We start from the raw sequence: 25,749 nt of genomic DNA, 5'->3' as shown, positions 1-25,749 counted from the left end.
GCTTTACAGTATCTTTTACATTTTTTTATACTATTTAACACAGTTTCTAATACTCGAATAAAAATAGACCCAAAAACGTGTACTTCAAAAACCTGGAAGAAATTTATCATAAACCTTGTAAATAAGTACTTCAAAAATAAAAGATTTTGTTTGAAGTTTTGTTTTTTTATGTTCAACTTACTCATTTTTTATTCTAACACTTACATATTAAAAAAGAAAACTTTCTCAAAACTGTACCACCTTATGTTATTAGAACTTAATTTTTAATTATTTCCTAAAACATATTATAAATACAATAAAAGTATTGAAAATTAGACCCTTGTTTTGTTAAAACTGTTTTAGTGATATAGATTTAATACCAAAAAAAAATAATAAAGGTCTTTTTAACTTGTCTTATGTACCTAAAAACTATAATGTAGTTTCAGCATGTTTATAATTTATATAGTTTATCATAAAAGTTTTAAAATTAATAAAAAAAATGTCTTTAAATAGTTTGAAGATTGTAGATTAGCAGTTAATAAAAAACCTTTTATAACAATTAATTGCTTTTGAAATTAAAATATACTTAATAAATTATATATTAAGTATACTAAGATAAGATATAGTAACGCGTATTAGTAGCTATCAAAGTATAATAAAAACATTTATAATTTAATATATACTTTGTTATACCTACTTATATGCAATTTTCTTACTCACTCACTAACTATTTTGTTCACTAATTTAAATGTTGTAAAATAGTGTATATTTTTTATCTTGAATGTATTATGAAATTTATATAAGTTCTATAAACAAATTTTAACAAAATCTTATAACCAAATTTATTTAATAAAGCAGAATTTATAATACAAGTAATCTGAAAACTCTTAGTATAAAATAAATAGAATTTTAGTGTGCAGCTAGAGTTTAGTGACTAAAAATCTTTCTAAATATGTTCAGAAGTTTGTTGTGGACATGAAGTTAAATAGTAAGTTTTTTATTTCTTAACTTAATTTGATACTCAAACAAAGTTTCAACTATTTAGGCTATCTTGTGGCAGTTTTAGATTTTCAACATAACCTGGCTAACATAAGATAGCTTCAACTTTTTTGGTAAAACTTTAAAATTGTGATATGAATTACAAAACTTTTTTTGTTTAGAATTAGTCATTTTTTTAATTACACACCATAAAACTTGACTATCAACAAGTTTTATATTTTGTTACTAAAAATTTTAGTTTATATACATTTATAAGTTTAACTCAAAAACTAAGTTTGACTCTTGACTAGTTTTTAGTAACTCAAATAATTTTTAACAGCTTAAAACAGTACCTATCTATAGTATGTATTTTATGTTATTCTTATCTTTGATATGTTTCTAAAGTTATTTTTTTTTACATTAAAACATCCTAAGCTACACTTATCTTTGTAAATTTATTAAAAAATACTTAAGTTGATTACTAAGTTTATTAAGCTCTAGAAATGTTGAGTTGTTTTATTGGAATGATTTATTTTTTGGTTTTGTTTATGAATAATTTTGTATTCAGATATTTTAGGTTGATTCATAATCCTTCAAGTTTTTTAGTTATAATTTTGAAATTTGCAAAATATTTCCGCTAAGGATATACAAAAACAAATTTTAGTTCAACTTCAAATATGTAGAAAAATTAAAATTTTATGATTAATGTTTTATAATAATTTTTTATGGTATCATACTTTTTATAAAAAATTAAGAAAAATAGCAGAAGACAAATAAGTTATGTTTAGTTGAACAAAATTTAATAAAAATAACAGGGTTGCCACACACTCAGGGAACTCAGGGAATTTTGATTCTTTTTTTCAAACTCAGGAAAACTCACGGCAGTTTTGGTTTTTTCTAAAAATTTCAGGGAAATTCTAAGATTTTTAAAAAGATCTCAGGAAAAATATTTTCTAGATCTAGAATGAGATTTAGTTAATCCAGTTTATCAAAAAAGTTAATTTTATTTATTTAAATGCTTATTTAGAAATTTTTTAGCTTTGCGGCTAGTTCTTCAATATTCTTAGAATTATCATTGTAATTTTTTGATAAATAATAGAATTATTAATCATTTGAAAAAAACTCAGGGAAACTCAGGGAAGTTTAAGGTTACTCAGGGAAGCTTCTGGTCACTCAGGGAAGATGTTTTGACTCAAAGAGTGGCAACCCTGAAATAAGTGACAAATATTGTATAAATATAAAAGATTTGGTATAAAATTAATTTTTTTTACAATGTATTGACAAATACTATTATTTACAAACCTTTAAAAATATAAATAAAATCTGAACAAACTTTTGTTTATTAAAATAGGTATACATAATTAACACTTAATATGTCTGTCACATTATAAGTAATTTACGTTTTTATTAAATTTTATAGTGATATAATTATCAAAAAATATTGTTTACTGTGGTTCCCACATGTAATATAAGTTTGTCCTATTTGTGAAAAATGATCATTAAATTTAGATTTTCTCTTGTTTAATAGTATCATTTTATTTTTCTCAATATTTTTTTGTTGTTACACTTGTGTAAAGTTTGTTTTGTTTCACAGCAAATTAAATCAATTTACATAAACATTATTATTGTGTTCATTTTTTTTTATTACTATGTTAATTTTTTTAATGTTCAGATAAAAGTCATATATATGATACTTTTGTGTTTTTTAGGCTGATCATAAAATATCAGTAAAGTTTTGTTATAGTTATTAGTTTATACTCCATAGTAAAGTTTGTTTTTGGGCTAATATATGGATTTTTTGTTTGTTACTAAATATAAATACTTAAGAATCATTAATAAATGAATAACACTATCAATTTAAATTGCATAGTCATGTTTATGCTTTTAAATCATTTTTAGGAGGAAAAGACAACAAAGTAACCACTGTGGTTGCAACACCAGGTCATGGTCCTGACACCCCCCAAGAAGTTTGTTACACAGACACCAAAGTTATTGGTTTGTTTTTTTAATAATTTTGAAAAATAAACATCAACTTACAGTTAATAAAACCCTCATCAGATATTTTTAAGTTATTTAGCATAAGTAACACCTGATTTATTGTTAGTTTGACTTAAAAAAGCTAACCTTTTTCTACACTTAATAAATACTTGAGAGTTTTAACCTAAATATTAATAGTTTTCTAAATAGAAGTAGTTTAATGTTTTAAACTAAATAGATATTTTTAAAATATGTCATGTGCATATCACAAGTTTTATGTCTATTAATTTTTGTTTAACTATAAGAAGAATTTTTATCACTTTTTTCTTATAATAAGCATGCAATAAATATTAAAATTGTGCTATAAATCTGGTATAAGAATATTACTATATATTATTTTATTCAACAGTTTGACTATCTAAACTGCAGTATTACAAAATGTTATACTAATTTAGACACATTTAAGTTATTTAGAAATAATCATAGTACACAATTGTTATTATAATTTAAATTGAAAGTACAAAATTTAAAAGTAATATGTTATTAAACGTTTATAAATTACTATATTACTTTTGTAAAAAAATACCTATTCGAGATCAGTATGTAAATAGTAAAAAGAAATCTCACTGAGTTTATAAATCTCTTACTATAGATTACTAAGTAGTTGTGAAATGGTTGTTTTTCAATAAAACAAAATTTATAACAGCTTATCAAAAAGTTGTACATTACTTTTATATTTTAGCTCGATTGAAATTAATGAAAAACTGTTACTGTTATTAAGATATTTTAGAAAGTATTGGTCATGTTTAATCGTTTTCGTTTAAATTTGTTTTGTTCAGGATGAATATGTAAATGTAAACAGGTAATGGATCATTTGGTGTTGTATATCAGGCTCGATTAACTGAAACTAATGAAATAGTTGCTATTAAAAAAGTTCTACAAGACAAGCGATTTAAAGTAAGTTAAAAAAAAAAAACTTAGTTAGTATTAATGAAAGCAATTGAATAATTCAAATAATTTTAATTTAGAAATTTACATTTAATCTTAGTTAAAAACCTTAAGTATAAATTTTAAGGCACATTTTAAGAATTTGTAAATTACAATTGAGTTTTAAAATATAGTCATTAAAATAATCATGTACCAGTTTATGTATAATAACTTTAGTTACAGTTTTATAGAAAATTTGAGATTTTTTTATAATACATTTTCAGATTTAGGATATCAAACTTAAGGGAAATATTTCTTTGTTAAAAAATGTTAAAAACATCAAAATAAATCAATACTATAGTTAAAAAATTTTTTTTTAATAAATAAAATTACTTTATTTTGGAAAAAAAAACTTAAGAATAACTTCAAAGTTTTAATAAGATTGTTTAAAAATTTTAGGAAGTGATAAAATAAATTCACTGGTTTATTTTTCACTGTTTTAATTAGTGTGAAAATTTCTTATAAATTTTTTATAGGTTTGCATTCTTGTTCCCTTGAATCTATAAATGAATTTGATTATTGTTGAAATTTAAAAAAGGTTTATAGTAGGTAGAGAAAAAAACAATATCATCTTAAAAAAAAAAACTTGTAATATTAATCCTATAGCTTTTCTATTTATAAATTTAATTTTTAAATAGATTTTATCAAGGTCAAGGCTAGGTTTCAATTTAATAAATAGTTCTATTTAGTTTTGTTTCGACCTGTATTTAGATTAAAGATCCGTATCCAGCAAAGTTCATTTTGAAGTTGATTTTGGCTAGATCCAGATCTTTGATCTTAATTAGGTTCCAACCAGAACCAGATAGAAACGTTTAAAAAATAATATCCAGCCAGAACAGGACTCGAATTTAATTTTAAAGTGAAATCTAGTAAATATTGGCAAGTAATGGGCAGGATCCGAAGTTAGGATCTAATAGAACACTATTTTATGTGTTTTGATTAATGTTTAAATGTTAGAAGTAAAAAAATTAAGATAAGCAGTTATAAATAAACTATCAATGCAGATCACGTGTTCATGAAAAAAAAAAATTATGTCAAGTTAGAAAATATTTATATAAACTATCGGGGTTGCTAAAAAACCTGGAATGAAATTTTGAAAAAAAAACTTAAATTTAAATTTATTTTCACATGTATAGTAATGAATTTCGATTAGATACGAAAAATCTATTGTAAAGATAAAAATAATTTTGTGTTATAGTTTTTTTTTCATAAAGAAACGCATTTAAAGTAGATCTTCAGTATCAATGTTGTTACACTGTTTATTAAATTTTAAAATTTTATACTAAAAATTAACCAAAAAACTAGTTTTTTTAAACCTGGATAAAATTTATAAAATACACTTGGTAACCCAGAACATAATTCAAAAATCAAGATTTTTATTTAAGCTCAACTTGCTTATCCTTAGTGGTCCAAAAGTTTCTTCAAACTATTTAACAGTAGGTCACCAAAAAAAAAATTGTGCGAATTATATTATTTATTTTTTTCGTTTGTTTTATTAAAGTCTAATTGTATTTACTTGGAAAGACTATTAAAACTTCTTGGTTATAAATATGATAGAGAATTGCTTCGAAACTTGAAAGACATTACTAATTACTAATAAAATATTCCGTACACAATAAAACTAATGTTTTTCAACTAGTTTGCACACTTTAGTAGTTATTCTAAAAATAAATATATAAGAAATAAATAGTTATATAAACAACCAAATTTATGTTATCCAAATTTTGTTTATTATTTTCAGTATCAGTTAATTTTTTTTATATATTTTAATATTGAATATTTACCAGAATCGAGAACTGCAAATAATGAGAAAGCTTGATCACTGCAATATTGTCAAGCTGAGATATTTCTTCTATTCAAGCGGCGAAAAAGTTAGTTAGGTATTGTTTTAAAAAAAAAATTGTGGATAAGTTATTTTAGAAATTTATTAAGTTATGATGCAAACATTTGTTAAATCTTAAACTTATATTAGAGCTTTCAAAAAAAAAAAATTGTTTTTGTTAAAAAAAGTTAAGCTTTTTGACCATTTAAAAGTTTAAAGTGTAACTTTTGCAAAAATTTTAGGACTGAGTCTTTGAGCTTTTTTTACATGTTTCAATTTCTTGTATAATAACTATTACTTTTTAAATTTTTATTGTATACAACTATTCAAGTTAAATTTTGTTTTAGCACAACATATAATTGAAATACTGTAATCAGAAAGTCACAGAGTTTGTATTTTTTGAAGATTTACCCTGCTGTTTCTATTTGGTAGTAAAGCTAATAAACGGGGTACTATTGTTTGCTAAATATACTAAAATGTGTATAGCACATATTGTTTTATTAGGAACGGGTCACTATAGAACGTCACTTTTGCACATGCTTTAACTGTTCTAATTAAAGAGTATATATTTTATAACTTTTTTATTTAAGATGTTGTTTTTCAATAAATGAAAAAATAGTTTGGTAATTTATTTTAAAGTTGGACTTTTTTGATTATAAAACAGGGTTGCCACTTTACCTTGAAAAACCTGGAATTTGACAATTTAGGCAAAACAAACCTGGAAAAACCTGGAATTTGAGAAATTTAAAAAAAAATCTGGAATATTGAACTAAAATCACTAAAAATACCTAGAAAAACCTGGAATTTGAACAATTTTCACATGCTCAGTAGTAAAGTTTCGATTTGACTCAAAAAATCTATCATGAAAAAAAAAAAAATTGTCATCATCAAAAAATTTTTTATTAGAAAACATATTTAAAGTAGCTTTACAGTATAATTTTTTATGTTTTTATACTATCTAATAGTTTCTTACCTTAAACTAACTTAAAACTAAAAATAGAACCAAAAATGTGTAATTTTAAAAACCTGGAAGAGATTTGGAAAACATAGAAAAATTTTGAAAAATAAATTGCCACTTTACCTGGAAACCTGGAAAAACCTTGAAAAACCTGGAATTCGACAATTTAGGCAAAAATAACCTGGAAAAACCTGAATTTTGAGAAATTAAAAAAAAACCTGGAATTTTGATCAAAAAACCTAGAATTTTTAATGATTTTAGCATTTTCAATACTAAAATTTCAATTTGAAACAAAAAATCTATCATATAAATAAGATTTTTTTTGTCATCATCAAAAAATTTATTCATTAAAAAACACATTTAAGGTAACTTTACAGCATCTTTTAAACGTTTTTGTACTATTTAACACAGTTTATGTTATAGAAATTAACTTAAAACTGAAAATAGACTCAAAAATGTTTACTTTTAAAAACCTGGAAGAAATTTGGAAAACCTGGAAAAAATTGTGAAAAAACGAGTGGCAACCCTGTGCACTACTATGTTAAATATATTATTAAATACTTATTCCCAGTAATGTCAGTTTAAATGTACTAACAATATTAAAATCAATACAGATCAGAACTTTAAATCCACATGTCTAAAAACTTTATTAAATTTAAATTAAGTTAAAATAATCTAAAATCTATAATTTTATTACTTAATTCTAAATTTTTATTTTCGCCTATTTTAATAAAATATCAACCTCAACAGTAAATTTTTAAACCTAAATATTTTCAATATGTGTTTATTCAATATATTATAGTTAATTCTGAATAAATGTTTTTATCTGAAATAAGATTTAATGTATATTTTAAAAAATCAAGTAGTTTATTAAAATTCAAATTATTAATAATTACATTAAGAATTCTATTTTTAAAACTTTCAAAAATAAAAATATTTTTTAGATCATAATCAACTAAATCATAAAACTCTATCATATAAATTTTCAATAAAAAGATGAAATAAACTAACTAATTAGATTTTTTATTAATCTACAAGTATTTATTTTAGTCAACAGCATTACGCATTACAGTTCGAAATAGATAAAGGCTATGTATACTTTATAATAAACTTGATATTTTTTCTAAACAATGTATTCTTTTTTATACGACTTGATTATAAAAATACTTCATAAGCTAAAATTTAATACATTTATAATGCGTAACAAAAAAGCAGCAATATTTTCCATTTGTAAATTAGTTGTTAATATCTATACGTTTTAATTCTGTTAATAGATATATTATATTCTAGACAGTTGATTAATTTATTTTCCATAACGCTTAGACTTATTTTCTTTAAAATATCTTTTTTGAGTATGTGCTTGTAAAAATTTAACTAATTTAATAATTAAGTATAAGAGCGAGCAATTGCTTTCTACGTTAGATAATAAATCACAAATGCCAAACAACTATGTCATGTTGTGTCTTCAAAAAGCGATAATTGAGCCTACATTGTGTTAACGATTAGCTGTGGTCTATTTCGATTATTATTGTTTTTCGCTTTAGACATGTTTTCTATTTTGTTTCAAATATCTAATCATGATAAAATACTAACAAAAAACTTAATACACTGTAAGTATTAACTCAAACTTTTTTTTCAATATTATTCAAACGGTCTTTTCATTATTTAAGTAACAAAGTTTTTTGTTTTTAATGTCTTCCGTTGGACAAGAAAGCATGTTATGAAAGTTAATCAAGAATATTATAGCTATTAATAAAGATTGTTACTTCATTACATTCTGGTAACGTAAAACTAAGCTGTTTTTTAGTTTTATTTTTAGTAATTCAGGTAGTTAAGTTGATATTTCTCCTTGAGTTACTGTGTAAAGCTTATGTTTACATAATTACACCATCAAGGTATGAATTGTTATTAATTATAAAACAATAATTACTGGTCATTAAACTAAGTTTAAGACATAATCTATATTTTTGAAAACGGTTTCAACTTTGTATTGCACTTGAACATTACATTGCAATTGTTTTTACTTACTCAGCATAATTAAGCTACGCATCTATAATAAAACTTACAGTATTTTGTGAAATTTTACAGAAAGACGAGATATTTTTAAACTTGGTACTCGACTACGTACCAGAGACAGTCTACAGGGTGGCTAGACATTACAGCAAGTCTAAGCAAATTATTCCAATTATATATGTGAAAGTTAGTTTGTTTTATGTTAAGAGAAGTAAATTATGTACGCACTTGATTTATGTTATAATTGTGTGCTAAATAAATTGATTCGATATAATGTAGAAAAATATAGCTTACAAGTAGTTGATTATGTTTAATACAAACTTGATTTTTAGTGTTTAATTATTGTACTGAATTAATAAAGTTTTTAATTTGCTAATTGTTTTTATATTTGTAGTTGTTTTGTGTTAATACTTGTTTTCTCGTTAAATATAAAAGTTCTTTATTGTTTATAAATATACATAAAAGTTATATGTTTTGAATGAAATTAAATGGTACCCTTGATGTTGGTCATATTTTTCAACTGCAATTAATACTTGTTTTGACAAAGAGTCAATTTTATTACGTAGCCACAGTGATTTGCTTACTTTTTTGTTAACTTAATTATCAAAGGCAGCCTCGTATGAACTTTTTCTATGATCGGCTAAGCAAATACTTTTATTTCAGTTTAAAAACTGTTATTATGGGAACACAAAACTACCAAGTTTTTGTTTTATTCAGTTTAGATTTGTTTAAAACAAATTAGTATGTAATCAAAATAAATGCTACTATATACATATCTTTTGATTTTAATATATCAGTTTTTAAAAAATAAATTAATGTTCTCTTTGTTTTGTGTTACAATAAAATTATACATTGATTACGATGGATTTAATTTAAACATTATGTTTTTTCTCAAAAACTAAAATATGAAAATAATCTATTTCTAGAACTATAGAAACATACTTATATATGTGTCATCAAAAAGTTATACAAAAACACTATTGTTTTAGATAATCTAGATATAATGGTATAATTAACTTTTTAGTTTTTTAATTTTGTGTTTATCTAACTACTGTTTTATTTGTGTTGTAAAAATTAAAGCAAGAAATCAAAACAACTACTTTGTTTTTTTTTGTCACTTTTGTAACTTGAAGCCTCTTCATTGAAATTTTAAACTTTGGTTTTATTATTTTTAGTATATGCCTTATAAAATACAAATCTTAAATTCTATGTTCACAAATAATCTCAAAACTTTTTTAAATTAATAATACAAAACATTGAGTTGTGATCAGACGAAAGCCGCTTTGTTCATTTTTCCGAAAAACCAAAGTTGTCATAATGTAAGAAAAAAAAAACTGAGAAAAAAGAGAGCTGCAGCCGTTCGCATCCTTAAAATTTACATTCAAACGCCTCCGCTCCAAATTAACTAACTTGCTTTTTTCCTTCTCTCTCTCGTGCTAACTATCCTCTCTCGTTTCAAACTTTAACGTTGAAAGTTCACATGCATATGTGGGGAGGTGTTCTTATGTAAAATTTATAATTTCACCAGCACACTCTGTTGTTATTATGTCTGCCGTTTTTTTGAAACGTTTTTAATTTTGTTCGCTTTTGAAACTTTTTTTGGTTAAAAGTAGTATGTTGATAACTTTTTAATTAATACAAAAGCTATGAACACTTTTTAAATAAAAGCTTCTTTTTTTTTGAAAATTAACTTAAATAAACTTGTTTGAAAATTTATATTTAAAATAAGTTTTGTTTAAAAACGTTGACTGTTTTGAAAAGTTGTTGGAAATTCAATTTAAAATTAGTGGGCAATTTCCAAATAAAAAAGCAATAAAAGTATGCTTACTTCCCTGCAAGTTTTTTATTGAACTATCTTTAGTTTCTATTACAATACATCCTTTGTTTTTCTGCATTATTTAATGTTATCAAATCTTTAATCTTATTTAAATAAATATACTTTAATTAATAACTAAAATCATGTCAGTAGCTGTACAGACGTTTATTTATATAATTGAATTAACCTATATAAAGTATTTCCAAACTGTGTAATTACGTAATGGTAAAAGTATTTCTATAATCATTTTAAAAGCATTAACAATACATTCATTGAACATAAATATATGTACCTATTTTTGTTTTACAAATTTTTAAATTATTAAAATAGTTTTTCTGATAAATGGTAAAAATATCTTAATAAAAAAAAGGTATTACTTTCAATTTTAACTTTGGAATTGTAGTTTTTTCTTAAATGACTTGTAAAAAGATGTTTTAAGCAGAACTACATATTTTTATTTTTTTGAAAGTTACTATTTTAAAACTATTTTTGATAACTTACATTTACACATTAATACTTATTACTCTTTTTAGGAATAGTTTTTTTTATTAAATTGGTTAAAGGTTATTTATGAAATATTTATATTTTTTTATTATATACATTACTTATAAACCTAAAAACTTTATGTATACTTAAACTACATTTAAGCATTTCATTTTCTATAGCTTTCTATTGTGACTCCATGGTTTAATTTTGATAAGTTTTTAAAAGTGTTTTGTTCTTGTTTTAATTGTAACTAATTTTCTGGTTTTGATGGTTTTTAACTTAATTTAAGCATATTTTTTAAATGATATAATAAGGGAAACGGATCAAAAGTGCACGAAGGTACATTTGCACGAGGGAAAAAAATTGCACAAAGACAGTTTTGCACGGAAGGTCATTTTTGCACGAGAGTAAAAAAAACAGAAAAAAAAACAAAAAGATAAAAAAAAAAAAGTTACTGAGGGTAAGGGTTAGGGGTAACAGTGATAGTAAAAAAATTACTTGTAAAAATTATAATTAAAAAAAACAAGAAAAATGAGTAAATAAATAAATTAAAAAGGAAAAAAAAAGCTACCGACCGAGGGTAAGGGTTAGAGGTAACAGTGATAGTAAAATAAAATAAATAAAAAACCTAAAAAAAATTAAATTTATAAAAAAATTAAAATAGATAAAAATGTCTGCTCGTGCAAAAATGTCCCTTTGTTTAAAGTGACCCTTCGTGCAAAAGTATCTTCGTGCAAATTTGACAACTACCCTATATTAAAAAATTTAAGATTTTTTTTTATTATGTTTTTCTAAAATTTTTAAATTCTAGTGAATTGTTGTTATAAAAATTTATGTGTGTTCAGTTTTATAAACTACTACAGTGATTAAAACATAATATCTTATCAACTAACCTTGTCTTAGTCAACTAAAATCTCAACCTGAAATATTCATCTCAATTTACATTTATGTTAAAATTTTAAATTCTACCTAATTGTTGAACTGAGCTTCTATGATTATTTTCTAATTATTCTCAGATTAATACTTATGATTTCCTAAAAAAAATTTCAGCTGTACATGTACCAGCTGTTCAGAAGCCTCCACTACATTCACTCGCAAGGAACCTGCCACAGAGACATCAAGCCGCAGAACCTGCTGCTCGACCCAGAAACCGCTGTACTTAAGCTCTGCGATTTCGGAAGGTATATGAACTTTTTATTATAGCAGCTTTTTCTGTTCTTTACTGAAATTTTGCTGCAAATTGCGAACTAATTTGAACGTCACACGAATGAGAGTCGTTTAATTTGACAAACATCTGTAGAGCGCCAAAACCGTTAGAATTAAAATGCTCTTCTCTGTTGAACTTTATTATTTGTGTTTAAATTCTAAAATGTTAATTGTGATTAATTAGTTTCCCATATAGAAAATTATTGATTGCAAGAATAATTTCCAATTTTTTTAATTACTTAAATCCAATTAATTTTGAATTAGAATATATGTTCTTTTGATAAAAAGCTCTACATTAGATTTAATTAAAACTTTTTGGTGTGAATGTTTAAATTTTTTATTTTTATTTAGTTTATATGGTTTTAATTTTGTTTGTACATATTGTTTTTCTTTTTTAAAATTTTTATAAAAAGTAGTTTTTAATTCATGCTTACTGCAGATGTAGTAGTTTTTTTTTTGTTATAAAAGATATGTAAAAAGTTATTACTAGAAACAAAATAAATTGTTATTTGATTCTATGCTGTATAGTTAACTTAATTAACTTTTATATTTAATAACATAATTAATGTTAAGTTTTGTCACATAAATAAATATAAAAATTAAAAATAAAAAGCTAGTTTTTAACTGACCAGAAATATAAAAACTGTTTTAATGCCTTTTTGCTAAAAAGTATTAGTTATGTATAAATTTATTCCATTTATAACATTAAAATTGTTTTTAAACTTTTTCTTCTACATACTTAATAGTACATGAGTACACTCAAGTATATTTCAACAGTGCTAAGCAGTTAGTGCGTGGTGAACCAAATGTGTCTTACATTTGTTCGAGGTACTACAGAGCCCCTGAACTCATATTCGGTGCTACAGATTACACTAGCAGTATTGGTCAGTTTGTTATCTTTTGTTTCAAATCTAAATACATACAGTTTAGTTTTTACCAATTGTTCAGTTTGTTTTTGCATCATCCCTGTTCTCTTTTTATTTGTGATAAAATAATTTGTTCTCAGATTTTTTTGTTTTGACTTTTTTTACACTAGCAGAAGCCAAAAAGTATTTTGTTTTTATTTAAAAGCACTAGTACGTAGTAATTTATTAAGTAAATAGTTTCTGTTATTAAGCCTATACAGTTTGTCTACACTTATATTTTATACTTATATATTATCAAGAAGATAATAATTTTATACTGTATTTTTTTCATATGTTTAATAACTTTGTAACAGATATTTGGTCAGCTGGGTGCGTGCTTGCTGAATTATTGCTAGGCCAACCAATATTCCCTGGCGACAGTGGAGTTGACCAGCTTGTTGAAATTATCAAGGTTAGTTGTTGATAATAAGTTTATACTTTGATGTTAATCAAACTTTTCAAGTTTGTTTTATCAAGCTAGCAATAGTGAGAATTAGTGAGAAGTAAGCAATGGTCTGGACATTAATTTCACCATTTATAATGTAGTAAAAAAAATTGGTCAAGTTTTTGATCGTTTAAATAAGTTTCACTTTGTATTATAAATTTTAAGTTACACTTTGTCGTATGAGCATTTAAAGGTCCATTTTTGTGTAACAAAAATACTTTTTCATACTTGAATTTAACGACGTCTACTTTTCTTTAATGCGAGCAGTTTTCAACGTTTCAACTACCATTTTACAACCTTGCTTCCAAATATTTACAGCAGTTTAAGTTTAAAAACAAACCTTGTAATTAGGTGCTCGGTACACCTACCAGAGACCAGATACGCGAAATGAACCCCAACTACACAGAATTCAGATTTCCACAAATCAAGTCGCATCCCTGGTCAAAGGTTTGTCAATTTTTATATTTTTTACGTGTTAAAGTTATTTTATTATAAATTATAAAGGCAACATGTTTTTGCTCGGCAAGTCTATTTTTTGCTACTTTCATATTTTTCAACAAAAGTTTTTCTATTTTAGTAATTTTATTTTTATAAAAAGTCTCATTTTCACTTATATATAAAAAATCAAATAGGATAAGTCTTGTGTTTACTACTTATCTTATCTACTAAGCTTTTCTTACAAGATATTGTATTTCAAAAATTTCCATGGTTTATATAGTGAAATACAACACAAGTATATTTATAACAAATTTTATATTTCTACTATTGAAAAAAATAAGTATATTAACTCAAACCTACACTTAACATGTTTTTTTGAAAGTTGACTATAAGTATTAGAAACCATAAATTTTAGTTTACTGTTTTGAACTTTATTTTCAAAGGTATATTTTACTCAGTTAACACTATATACAAATTATACGTTTTTTTTTATTTTTTTTAATAACAAATCTACCAAATATTATTAACTATTGGTTTAATTTTTTTAGAAATTACAGCTAGATACTTGTATTATTAATTTCTTTGGAAAATAAACTGTCAAAACAAATTTATTTATGTTTATATACTGATCACCATAATAAACACTAACTAAGGAAATCAAAATTTTTTAATCATGCCTACTATTTAATATAAACAATTTTGAGCGTTTCAATTTGATGACTAATTATTAAAAATATCAAGTGGTTTGCCTTATTAATGCGCAATTATTCATCCATTTGGTATAAAAGTTGTATCACAATTTCTGAAACAATTTTACATGCGCCTATTTTGACGTAATAATCAAACATCGGCTAGCATATTGTTTAGTCATTTTCTCTGGTTTGTTTGTTTTGTTTACTAATGACTTGCACCGGTCACGATTTCTGTATGTTGATTCTTTCTCTAAGGCAACTTGTGTGTTATTGCGAGCTAAGTTTAAGAACCAAAATGTTTTCGTTTGCCTACTTTAATTAGCGGCTTTGCGTCCGTATTTTCTTTGCCAACCAACTTTGTTTTTGTACTTACTTCAAACATTGGTGTATAATAAAAACAATGTTGAGGCATTAAGAAAATTTAAGTGATTAATCATAGATCACATTATAAAATTGCAAAATAAAAAAAGCGCTTATAGTTTATTACAAAGTTCTTTACTTTTAATCTTTAGAGTTTTTAGGTGTATTATTATATCAAGTGTGACTTACTAAAAAGTTATAAAAAAAACCTATGTTGTACACATATAATCATAAAATTAACACTGTTCTGAATTTTGCTGAATAAAAATTTTGTTATTTTAAGTGGTCGTATGGTTTTTTCAACACACAATTGTTCTAATTAGTTTTAATTAGTGTTATATAATTTAATTTTATTTTATGAACAATAATTGCTTAATATTTATTAAAAACTTGACACAAACTGAAGATCTATTTGAAAGTTGTAACACAATATTTTTAAAATAATATATTAAAAACTCAAGAATTGCTGAATTTTAATTTCTTATTAAGAATTTATTTCTTTTTATGAAAAACATAGTAGTAATTGTTTCTAACGTTAATTTTTTGTAATAAATATTTTTTTAATTCGGATATCTAAGACATTTTTCGATTTTAGTTTGAAAAGAAATGAGTGAATGAAAAATGAATAAATATGTGTATGGGGATAATTTAACTATTGTAAACTTTAAAACATGTTGTAATATATGAAAAATAGTGAAAATAAGTTAATAACTAGTTCATCTGTTAATTTTTGCTTTAGTATTGCTACTAATAAATGTAACATTGCTGAAAGTTTGTAGCATATGAGAATATCTAGATGAATCGGGTTTTGATAATACAGGTTCTAAAGAGTACTTGTGTTACATTATCTGATTTTCTCATGTCTTCAACAACATAGATATCATTTTGGTACAGTTCCTTAAATATATTGATTCTCAAGCTTACACTCTTTGTATTTAATTATCTAAGACTAGATGCATCACAAACTAAGTTTAAAAACTTCCATTTTACAACCTTTAGATTAACAAAATAATGAGTTATGATTATTCTAGTCAATAGTAATTGATTTATATCTAAAATCAGTAATTTTATAATTGAAAGCAGCATTTATTCAAAAGTTATTATAAAAAGTTATAAAAAAGTTAAGCTTTTGAAGTTGTGTTACCTAGATATGACATCAGTTCTCAAGTACATGAAACAAAATATATAACATTTAAGTTGTTATGATATTAATTAACTGTTTGCTTTCAAAATTTTCTTCATTTAAAACGGATGTTTTACTGTTTTTTTTTATTTGACCATTAACTTAATATATGTTTCTATCATCATAAATTACCTTCCATTAATTATTTTATTTGTATAACTTGACTGTTAAGTACTGTTTTTATAACTTTTGACAAAAATACGGTATATAATTTTAAGTTTTTATGCTAAGTAGTTATTTTTATGTTGACTAATTCAAAAATTTTACAAAAGTTAGATTTTAGGAAAATTTTGTCTCATTTAGTTTGATGAGCTAAAATTTAAATTTGCATTAAACAAGCATCTGAAAAGTTTAAAATTAAAATTGATAGTTTTTTCGTGATTTATTTATATTTAATGTAAAGCTACATAATTACAGCTTGGTATTCAATTGGTATATTCTTAACTCAGCTTTCAAACTTTTCCAACTTATTAATTAGTTTAGGATGTAAAGCTTTTAACAACTTCTATAAATGTCTATAACTTTCAAAAGAGTTTGCGAAAATAACAAACGCAAGTTTGTATAAAGTTTGATTCTTACTCATATAAAAGTATTTTATTTACAGCTTAGGAAAACATCACTTTTGTATTAAGTTTTAAAAACTAATATACTAGTATAAAATGTAGTTAAATTTAAATTATCCTTTTTATTCTTTAAAAAATAAAATAAATAAAAGTAAAGTCTTTTAAAAATATTTCTTTTTATTACAAAAGTTACTGAATAATGATGATAATTAACTAATTTAGGTTGATTCATTAATAAAAAAGATATTTAATGAATTTTGAATTTTTTAATGTAATTTTATTTTTAAATTTATCTATGCTAGAAATTTAATTAATAGAAATTTTGGAACTATTTTTATCACACAAGTATACCTTCTTTAACTTCTAACTTTTATATAAAGATTTTCTAGATTTTTAAATTTATTGATTCTTATCTATAAGAAAAATCTTAGCTACTATCTTTTTTTGTTTTTAGTACAAAGTTTGTTTGAATTCAGTTTGAGTCATAACCTTGCTTTTACAATTACAGCATGTCTTAAAACGTTTTAAATTTTTTATTTTGACTCGTTGTTTGTTCAAGTATTATTCTCCTAACAAGTTTTAAATATTTTTACACATTCGAAGATTATTTTTAAATATTCTGTCATTACTCTCTTACCACTTCGATATAAGTTATATGTTTGTAGTTTTAAGCTTCAACCGTTGTTTTATTTTTTCACCAGTGAATACCAATTAAGCCATCATGTGCTAGCAAATAATTTTTATTGATTTTCAACCTTCACACGAGATGCTATTTTTTCGCTAAAATCATCAAATGTGAATCGCGTTAAAAAAAAACCTAAATAACAATTGCAGGTGTTTAGGCCGCGCACGCCGGCCGACGCCATCTCGCTGTGCGGCAGGTTGCTGGAATACTCGCCGCACAAGCGAGTCACCCCGCTGCAGAGTTGCGCCCACTCCTTCTTCGACGAGCTGAGGCAGCCCGGCACCACCCTGCCCACCGGAAGGCCCCTCCCTCCCCTCTTCAACTTTGATGAGAGCGGTCAGTTTAATTTGGATGTTTCTTATTGTATTTATTATTTTCCGGTTTGTACAATAGTTTTACAGCGTTATGGCAATAATTTTAAGTTAAAAGCGTTAAAAAAAATGTTTATCATGTAACAAAGAGAAGAAATAATATTTATTTATTTTTTATAATTTTGGTCGAAACTTCAATTAGATTAGTTTTTGTAAGCGCCAACAACTTGATATTTTTAAATATTGAATTTGGTAATATATGTTTCTGTTAAATTATTTTTTTGTACTAATTTTCGGTTTTATTTTCTTTTTTTTTAACTTTAATAACATGCGATATATTATAATTTTGTAGAAACTTAAATTGCATTAGTAATGATACTTTTAGCCATAAGCTCACATACTTTCTCAACTATTTAGGTTGACAGTTAAGATTAGTTTTTACAATAGTTTATTTTAAGCGGTCCAATTAACTTGTTAATGCACGTTAAAGAAAGCCTCATTAATCGATAAAAAGCTTATATTTTCACATTTGTCCATTATTTGCCGTAGTACTTTTTGCTTTGTACATTGCAAGATGCTATGTTGTTATTCAAGCTTGAAAAAATCACATCTAAATTATTAGATCTAGTGTAATAAGTTATTAAATATGACAATACTTGATTGTATTTTTATAAAAGTTTCAAGCAAGTTGATTAAAAAATATTAAAACCAAGTTAAATATTTTTCAACAGAGTTGCCACAAAAGTCGCCCCTATACAACATACTGATTCCCCCTCACTACAAAAACAACAGGCAGCAACCGTCTACCAGCAACCAAGCCAACCCTAGTTTGTTTCATTTGTAAATAAAATGAGTAAAATAGACGTCTTAAGAAGTAATGCTGGTGTTCTTCAAAATACTGATATTGAAATAGATGCAAACTTAAAAGTTTTAATATTTTCGATTAAATGTTTGTCTTAATTTCATACTCACCAAATTATCAGAACTTTTAACATCATTTAAAACTTTGTAAAATATCAGTCATTTTTATAATTTTAAACTTTTAGAAACTAATAACAAATAAAAAATATTTCTTAAACTTATGTCACTAAAATCCAGCAGACCTTTAATCGCTTTTGAAGACTTTTTTTTTTGATGTAGAAAATAAGAATATTCAGCATTTAATTAAATAGTAACATATTTGGAAACATGTTAGTTTTACTTTTATTTCCTCTCACAAACCTTTTTTTTTATAGTTACTTTTTTATAAAAAGAGCTTGACAATTAAATACTTGACAAAGAAATGATGTCTTAAAAATTTGCTAACGGAGGTTAGTGTGACTAAGAGTATGTATATTTATTTAAACATTAGCAGGGTTCGTGCGTGTCAGGCTAAATCAGTTTTTTTGAAAAAAGTTGAAAAACGTCAGGCTAAATCAGTTTTTGTATTAAAAGACTTGAGAACCCAGTTTTTCTCAGTTCAAATGCTTGAATATTTTTGGTTAAAAAAAATTGAGAAATCTTTTTAAGATCAAATTGAGATGTGAATTAATTCTAAATAAAGATATAGTTATTAAAGACAAAATCAGTCAGTATTTGTAAAAATAAATGCTTAAAACATTTTGTTGAATCTATAACCAATTTTAAGAATCTTCATTATTTTGTTTTGAGTAGGTTATATACGTAATAATTATAAAATTTCATAAAAAGATACAGTTTAAACATTACAGTTTAATTCAATAATTTAGCTGTTTGTTTGAATTTGTTTACATCAGCTATTTTTCTCAGAGCTTACTTGGTTGAACTGTTTTAATTTTCAATTTAAAGGCTTTATACCAAATAATTTTTAGATAAAGTATCTTAGCAGTTTATTCATATATTTTACTGTTAGTTTAAAGTTATTAGAGATATTCCCAACACTAAAACTTAGCTATAAGATATAAGTATAAGTTTTGTCGGAGTACAAATTTTAGGTACAATTCATTTTTCTTTACAAGAACAAAATATTAAAGGTTTTTTTTTTAATTTAAGTGAAGCTTTTTAAATTTGATATGACATCAACAATCACTGTATTTATTTAGAGTTTAGGATTTATAAATATGTTTCAATTTTAAGTATTAGCAAAATACTATAACAAACATTTTTTACTTGTTTTAACACTCGTGTAAGCATTTCATTTTAAATTTTAATAAAACACGACAGTGCACGTTGTTTTATTATAAATTATCTGGTTGTAATGTTTTAACTTAGTGCTTAATTAAATTGAACAATTGTGTATAGTAATATATAATATAAATTTTTACACTAGTGTTAGATTAGGTATAACACTTATTTTTAAACTTATCAATGAATTTGTTATGTTAAGGGCATAGGGGGATTTTCACCCTTTTCAAAATTTAGTCTTTATTTATTGAGTTGTAACTAAGCTATGAGTTGCTTTTTGCATATTTTTAAAGCTCAAAATATTTTTAAGATAAAGCTGGTTGAAGTCGAAGACTACAATAGTACTAATCAAGACCCCCCAATACCTAAAATAACTTCTAAAGGGGATTTTCCTTATGTTGAAAAAATTTCAGGCTAAATTGATCTCAGTCAGGCTAAATAAAAAAAAAATCGCGCACGAACCCTGCATTAGACTAAGTATTAAATAAACAGGGTTGTTAAAAAAACCTAGAATCCTGAAAAAAATCTGGAACTTGACAATTTAGGAAACGAAAAGCCTGGGATTTGAGAAAAAAAAAACTGTAAGAGTTTCGAAGTTCAAAGAATTTTCGCATGTAAAGTAATGAAAAATCGACTGGTTACGAAAAATCTATCATATAGAAAAAAAATATCATTGTTTTTTTTTTTATTAAAATTTCTTTTATTAAAAAACACATTTAAATTAGCTCAAAAATATCTTTTTGATGTTTTTACAGTATTCAAGACTGTTTTCCACCTTAAATTTAAATTTGTACCAAAAATGGACCAAAAAATTTTTTCTTTAAAAATCCGGAAAAAATTAAGAATACCTAGAAAAAAAATTTTAAAAACTTTTGACAACCCTGAATAAAACATCATAAGGAAAATTTGTATTTAATAAAATTGTTATAAATTTCCCTTTTAAATTTTTAGTTGCTTAACTCAAATACATAAACGTTTAATTTACATACATAAGACGTATTATTTATTGTTTCGATAAAGTTTTTTTTTATTTTTGAGTTTAAACCTTTGATGAATTGACATCTAAGCCCATGAAATTAAATTAAATTTACTGTCTAGCACCAGGGATCGGCAGAAATTCGGTGCTTTTGGGAATAAATTTCTAAAGTTAAAATTTTTGTTGGCCACAGTATAGTTTTAAATTTTTCTTCATAACTGATACCAAAACATTTAGTCTAAGTTCAGGATTGCCGAAAAACCTTAAAAAAATCTGGAATTCGACAGTTTAGGCCAGTGGCGTCGCGTGGTATTTTTATTAGGTGGTGCAGAATTTTTAAAAAATCCCCTACTTTAAAACTCTTTTTTATCTTAAATAAAGACTTTTTTCTATAACAATTTTATCATCTACTTTAGAATTATTTTAATGAAGTTAGTTTATACAGTTTTAATTTAACTAAAAGTCATCTTTTATCAATATAAAAAATTCATATTAATTTTTGAGATATGGTAATTCACAGTCAGAGGTACAAAAGAATCCTTATTAATATAATATAAACTCGAACAACAAATAAATCAAATCACTATAATAATATCTTTTTTTTATAAGTTGGCCTTAAAATCTTTATAAAACAAAACAATTTGCTAAAATAGATATTTAAAACACGAAGAAAAAAAAGTTATAACAAAAGTAATTATTTTTTGTATATATAAAAATATATATTGATACTTAAAAATTTAAAACTTCTCTTCAACAAAAGTATAAAATTTTCTAAAAAGTAGGATAAAAAGTTTGATAAAAATTGCTTTAAAAATTATGGAGAACATAGGTTTTCAGTAAAATTGTATTTTTCTGTGTTTTGGTTTGCTCCTTGTATAATAAATCATTGTACTCTTTGGCTTTGACCAGTTGTATCTAAAAGTTTAATTGGAAATTTCAAGTTTATTAAAAATAACTATTAGCTTTCTGAAAACGTTAAAATAAGAACAACATGAAAAAAGAGCCTATACACCCCTTCCCCCCCCCCCCTTACCCCTCAAAATTTTGCACAATTTTTTTTTACAAACATTTAGATTTTTATTAACTTTTCTCTAAATTTAATGTTTTTTTGTTGGAGGTTGAAAATTCAATAGTTCTTTAAGGGTATCTTTTCTTTATTTAAATTTAATTTGTTTTCATTTTGATGACAGTATTTTTCTCAGGAGCTCAAATTTTTTAAGTTTAGTTGGTGAGGCTGTTGACTTTTCAAGAAATTTGAAGATAAATTATAAATATGTAACCTTTATAGCATTAAAAAAATTGGTTAGTTAGTTTTCATGTGGCCATAGGGGTAAAACACTTATTTTTCAATTATAAATAAGCTTGTTATTTTCAGAGTAAAAAACTAAAACTGCTTTAGTCAGCCTGAATATTTTTCTAATTTGGTCTGTTTTAATTTATCTTGGGTCATCTTTAGTTTTTTTTTTAATTTCTAAGTTATCCTGATTATGAGGCAAGGCAACCATGTTTCAGCAATTTTATTTAAAATTTTTTCTTTGTTAATAAAAAAATTAAACCAAAAGTCATATAAAGTAGATTAAATTCTCCTAAAATGTTAAACTACTCTAAGTAATCGAAATTTCTAAGTTAAAGCTATTTACTTTATTTAAATATGTGACTGTATCAACTGTACTAATTTTTATTTAATATAAATCTAAATTATTTTTCTGTAAGAGTAAACTAGAAGTTTATATTAAACTTCTTAACATTTATTTTCAGCACTCAAATTTTATATTTAAATATAATTTAATTAAATATTTTATTAACTTTATGATAACAATAATCAGTTATAGTTAAGTTTATGTATGTAGATTTAAATAAAAAAACAATTTTTTAAGACTTTGGTGATTTAGGTTTTTTGTCTATTTTTTTCACAATATGTAGTTTATGACAAGTTTTGTTCTTTTATTGTTTCTTTTTAATAAAAGTGATCTCTTAAATTTAAAAAATCATGGGGGTACATAAACTTAAGTTTAATCCTTTGCACTTTGCAGTAGCTTAGCTTTGTTTTTACTTTATGTTTACAATAGCTTGTAGATGATACTTAAGTAAGTCCTGTTTTAGGGAATTTTCAACTTAACTTACTTACCGCAAGATATTGATTTTGCGGTAATTCTTGAAGAAATTTTGCTTTTTTGAGTTCATTTGCGGCAGTCAGCTAAGAGTTTGCGGCAGTGAAGTGGGCAAAATGGTCGTTTTCAAAATTGGAGTTTTAAAAGAGATTTCGTTTAAAAAATAACGAAAACGTTATATATACTTATTTTTTTTCTTAGAAAATTTCAAGGTGGTGCAGTTGCGGCAGTGCAACACCCCACGCGACGCCCCTGGTTTAGGCTAAAGAACCTGGAATTCAAGAAATTTTGAAAATAAAATTGGATTTTTTATCAATTTAAACATGTTAAGTAGTAAAATTTCGATTTGACTCAAAAAATCTATCATATAAATAACTATTCAAAATTTAGTTTTAATTGTTTGCTAACAAAAGATCCTAGTGAAGTAACTTCACTGGAATATAAATAAAAATAAATTATACAGTAATCTTCCTTTATTCTTCCAACATATGTTTCTGTGTGTCAACGAATCAACACACTTCAACTGGGTTCTGTAAAAAAATAATTACTGTAATGAGAGATTAGAAGCATAGAATAAAGTATGTGTATACATGTTTTCATGTGATATTTTCTACAGATAATAGTTATTAATAGGTAAAATACTTAATATTAAATCCTACTGTTATAAAACTATATAGTATTTATGATTATTGAGTCTAAAATAAGTAAAGTAAGCTAAATTACACAACAAAACAATTAATAAAATAACAATTGTTTTGTTGTGTAATTTAGCTTACTTTACTTATTTTAGACTTAATAATCATAAATATTATATAGTTTTATAACAGTCGGATTTAATGTTAAGTATTTCACCTATTAATAACTATTATCTGTAGAAAATATCACATGAAAACATGTATACACATACTTTATTCTATGCTTCTAATCTCTCATTACAGTAATTATTTTTTTACAGAACCCAGTTGAAGTGTGTTGATTCGTTGACACACAGAAACATATGTTGGTAGAATAAAGGAAGATTACTGTATAACTTGTTTTTATCATATAAATAAACATTTTTTGTCACCATAAATTTTATTTATTAAAAAACACATTTAAAGTAGCTTTACAGTATCTTTTCAATGTTTTTATACTATTTAACACAGTTTTTTACCTTAGACAAAACTAAAAACTAAAAGTAGTCTTAAAAATGTGTACTTCGAAAATTCTAGAGGAAGTTTTGAAAACCTGGAGAAAAATTGCCAAAAACATTTAGCAACCCTGTAAGTTTCGAATTCCCGTTAATTTCACCTAAGACCTATTTTTTATTATTTTCTTTCAAACCTCAAAATATCTAAGAGAAGCTTCTAAATTTTCTTTCGCGGGCCGCAACTTGCCTACTTCCTGATCTATCACTTCAAACATGGTTGTTATACGCTCTTGAATTCAAATCTCATTTAATTGTGTTTTTAATTAAGTCCTTTTGATATTACTTGGTATATTTCGTATTTAAACAGGATTTTAAAGGTATTTTTTACAATTTTTAGCTTAAATTGTTTTTTTTTTAACTCATGCTAGCTTTATTGCCTTAAGTAGTATATTTCTAATATCTAACTCGGTATTGAATATTTAGATTTGTTTTTGATAAAAACTTGTTTCAAGGTGGGGAATTTTCCCAGCAGAGCAACCAGCAGCCGTCTTCCAATCAGCAGCAAGCAAGTAGCCAATCTCAGCCGCCTGTGACGTCACAACAGCAGCAGGAGTCAGCCGGAATTTAGAAGTTTGACAGTTCAGATGATGAGTTTCTAACAAGCATCAAACGAACTTTTCCCGTGAAAATATTTCAAAACTTTTCGTTCGCAGAAGTTCACTTTTGCATCACCTTTCGACTGGCTAATTTGTATTTGAAAATTTATTTAAAAGTCAAAAAATATCATCAAGGCGCATGGTGTTAAGGCTGCTCAGTAACATGCTTAAAAATGTTTTTACAATTTATCTTTATACAAGTTGGAATGATTTTAAGACAATTAGTTGTTGTTTTTCAGCAAGGTAAGATAAATGTTTTTTAATGTAGGCCCTTGTTTTTCGTTTTCAAGCTCTCGCCGCAGGTTTTATATAGTATGACAGTCAAGTATGTAAATATGAACTTAAACTTTTGTTGTGTAGTTTCAAAATCCCCCGGACGAAACTTCTTTTTCGGTTCTTCATGTTTAGTTTAACAGATAATCGCATAAAATAATAACTTTTTTTAGAATATAAATACAAAAAACCACGTACTTTATTGGGAGGCAACTCGAAATTTTCGGCGGTTAATGTTGAGTTTTGTCTTCTATTATTTTCTATTATTTGTTTTTTCCTGTCTACGAGGTTTTTTTTTGCTAAACAAGTTTTCTACAATTAACAATATACGTGAAAAAAGTTACTAATGTAAACAAGCTCAGATAATGACGTCATACGAATTGTGACGTAACAAGCCGTCGTTATGACGTAGTGCACGGGAAGTTTTCAATGTCGTTTCGTCGTCGTGTCGTAGATTTTTTACATCGTTGTCCCTTTTGAATTCTTTTATTCAACTTTTTTTTGTTTTATTTTACTGTATACTCTATCTTTCTTATGAAATTAAAAAAAGATTCTTAAAATTGCGCACTTAAAAGTAATAAATTATGTAGCGTAATTAAAAGGCCTTTGTTATTGTTTGTAAATACTTTATTTTAAAATTTTTTCGATTAGGTTTCTA

General features: G+C 24.7%; 1 protein-coding gene across 1 annotated transcript; it reads left to right on the top strand.

Annotated features, from left to right (window-relative positions):
- The first annotated feature begins 831 nt into the window (after positions 1-831).
- Positions 832-25,686, top strand: LOC145835920 (glycogen synthase kinase-3 beta-like). Its single transcript, XM_082943676.1, has 12 exons — positions 832-967; positions 2,857-2,952; positions 3,797-3,891; positions 5,709-5,792; positions 8,790-8,900; positions 12,067-12,197; positions 13,000-13,106; positions 13,442-13,539; positions 13,924-14,019; positions 17,643-17,829; positions 18,536-18,631; positions 24,675-25,686. Exons 1-12 carry the CDS (start codon positions 955-957, stop codon positions 24,788-24,790), a joined length of 1,230 nt encoding a protein of 409 aa, XP_082799802.1. The 5' UTR covers positions 832-954; the 3' UTR covers positions 24,791-25,686.
- The last annotated feature ends 63 nt before the right edge of the window (positions 25,687-25,749 follow it).

The sequence above is a fragment of the Thalia democratica genome, chromosome 5 (genome assembly GCF_965202585.1).
Source record: "Thalia democratica chromosome 5, ktThaDemo2.hap1.1, whole genome shotgun sequence".
Taxonomy (NCBI): domain Eukaryota; kingdom Metazoa; phylum Chordata; class Thaliacea; order Salpida; family Salpidae; genus Thalia; species Thalia democratica.
This window is presented reverse-complemented; position numbering and strand designations above follow the sequence as displayed.

Excerpts from the sequence above, each read along its gene's own strand:
- LOC145835920 (XM_082943676.1), top strand. Across the intron at positions 2,953-3,796 it reads CACAGACACCAAAGTTATTG|GTAATGGATCATTTGGTGTT; the intron begins GTTTGTTTTTTT and ends AAATGTAAACAG. Across the intron at positions 8,901-12,066 it reads TTCCAATTATATATGTGAAA|CTGTACATGTACCAGCTGTT; the intron begins GTTAGTTTGTTT and ends AAAAAATTTCAG.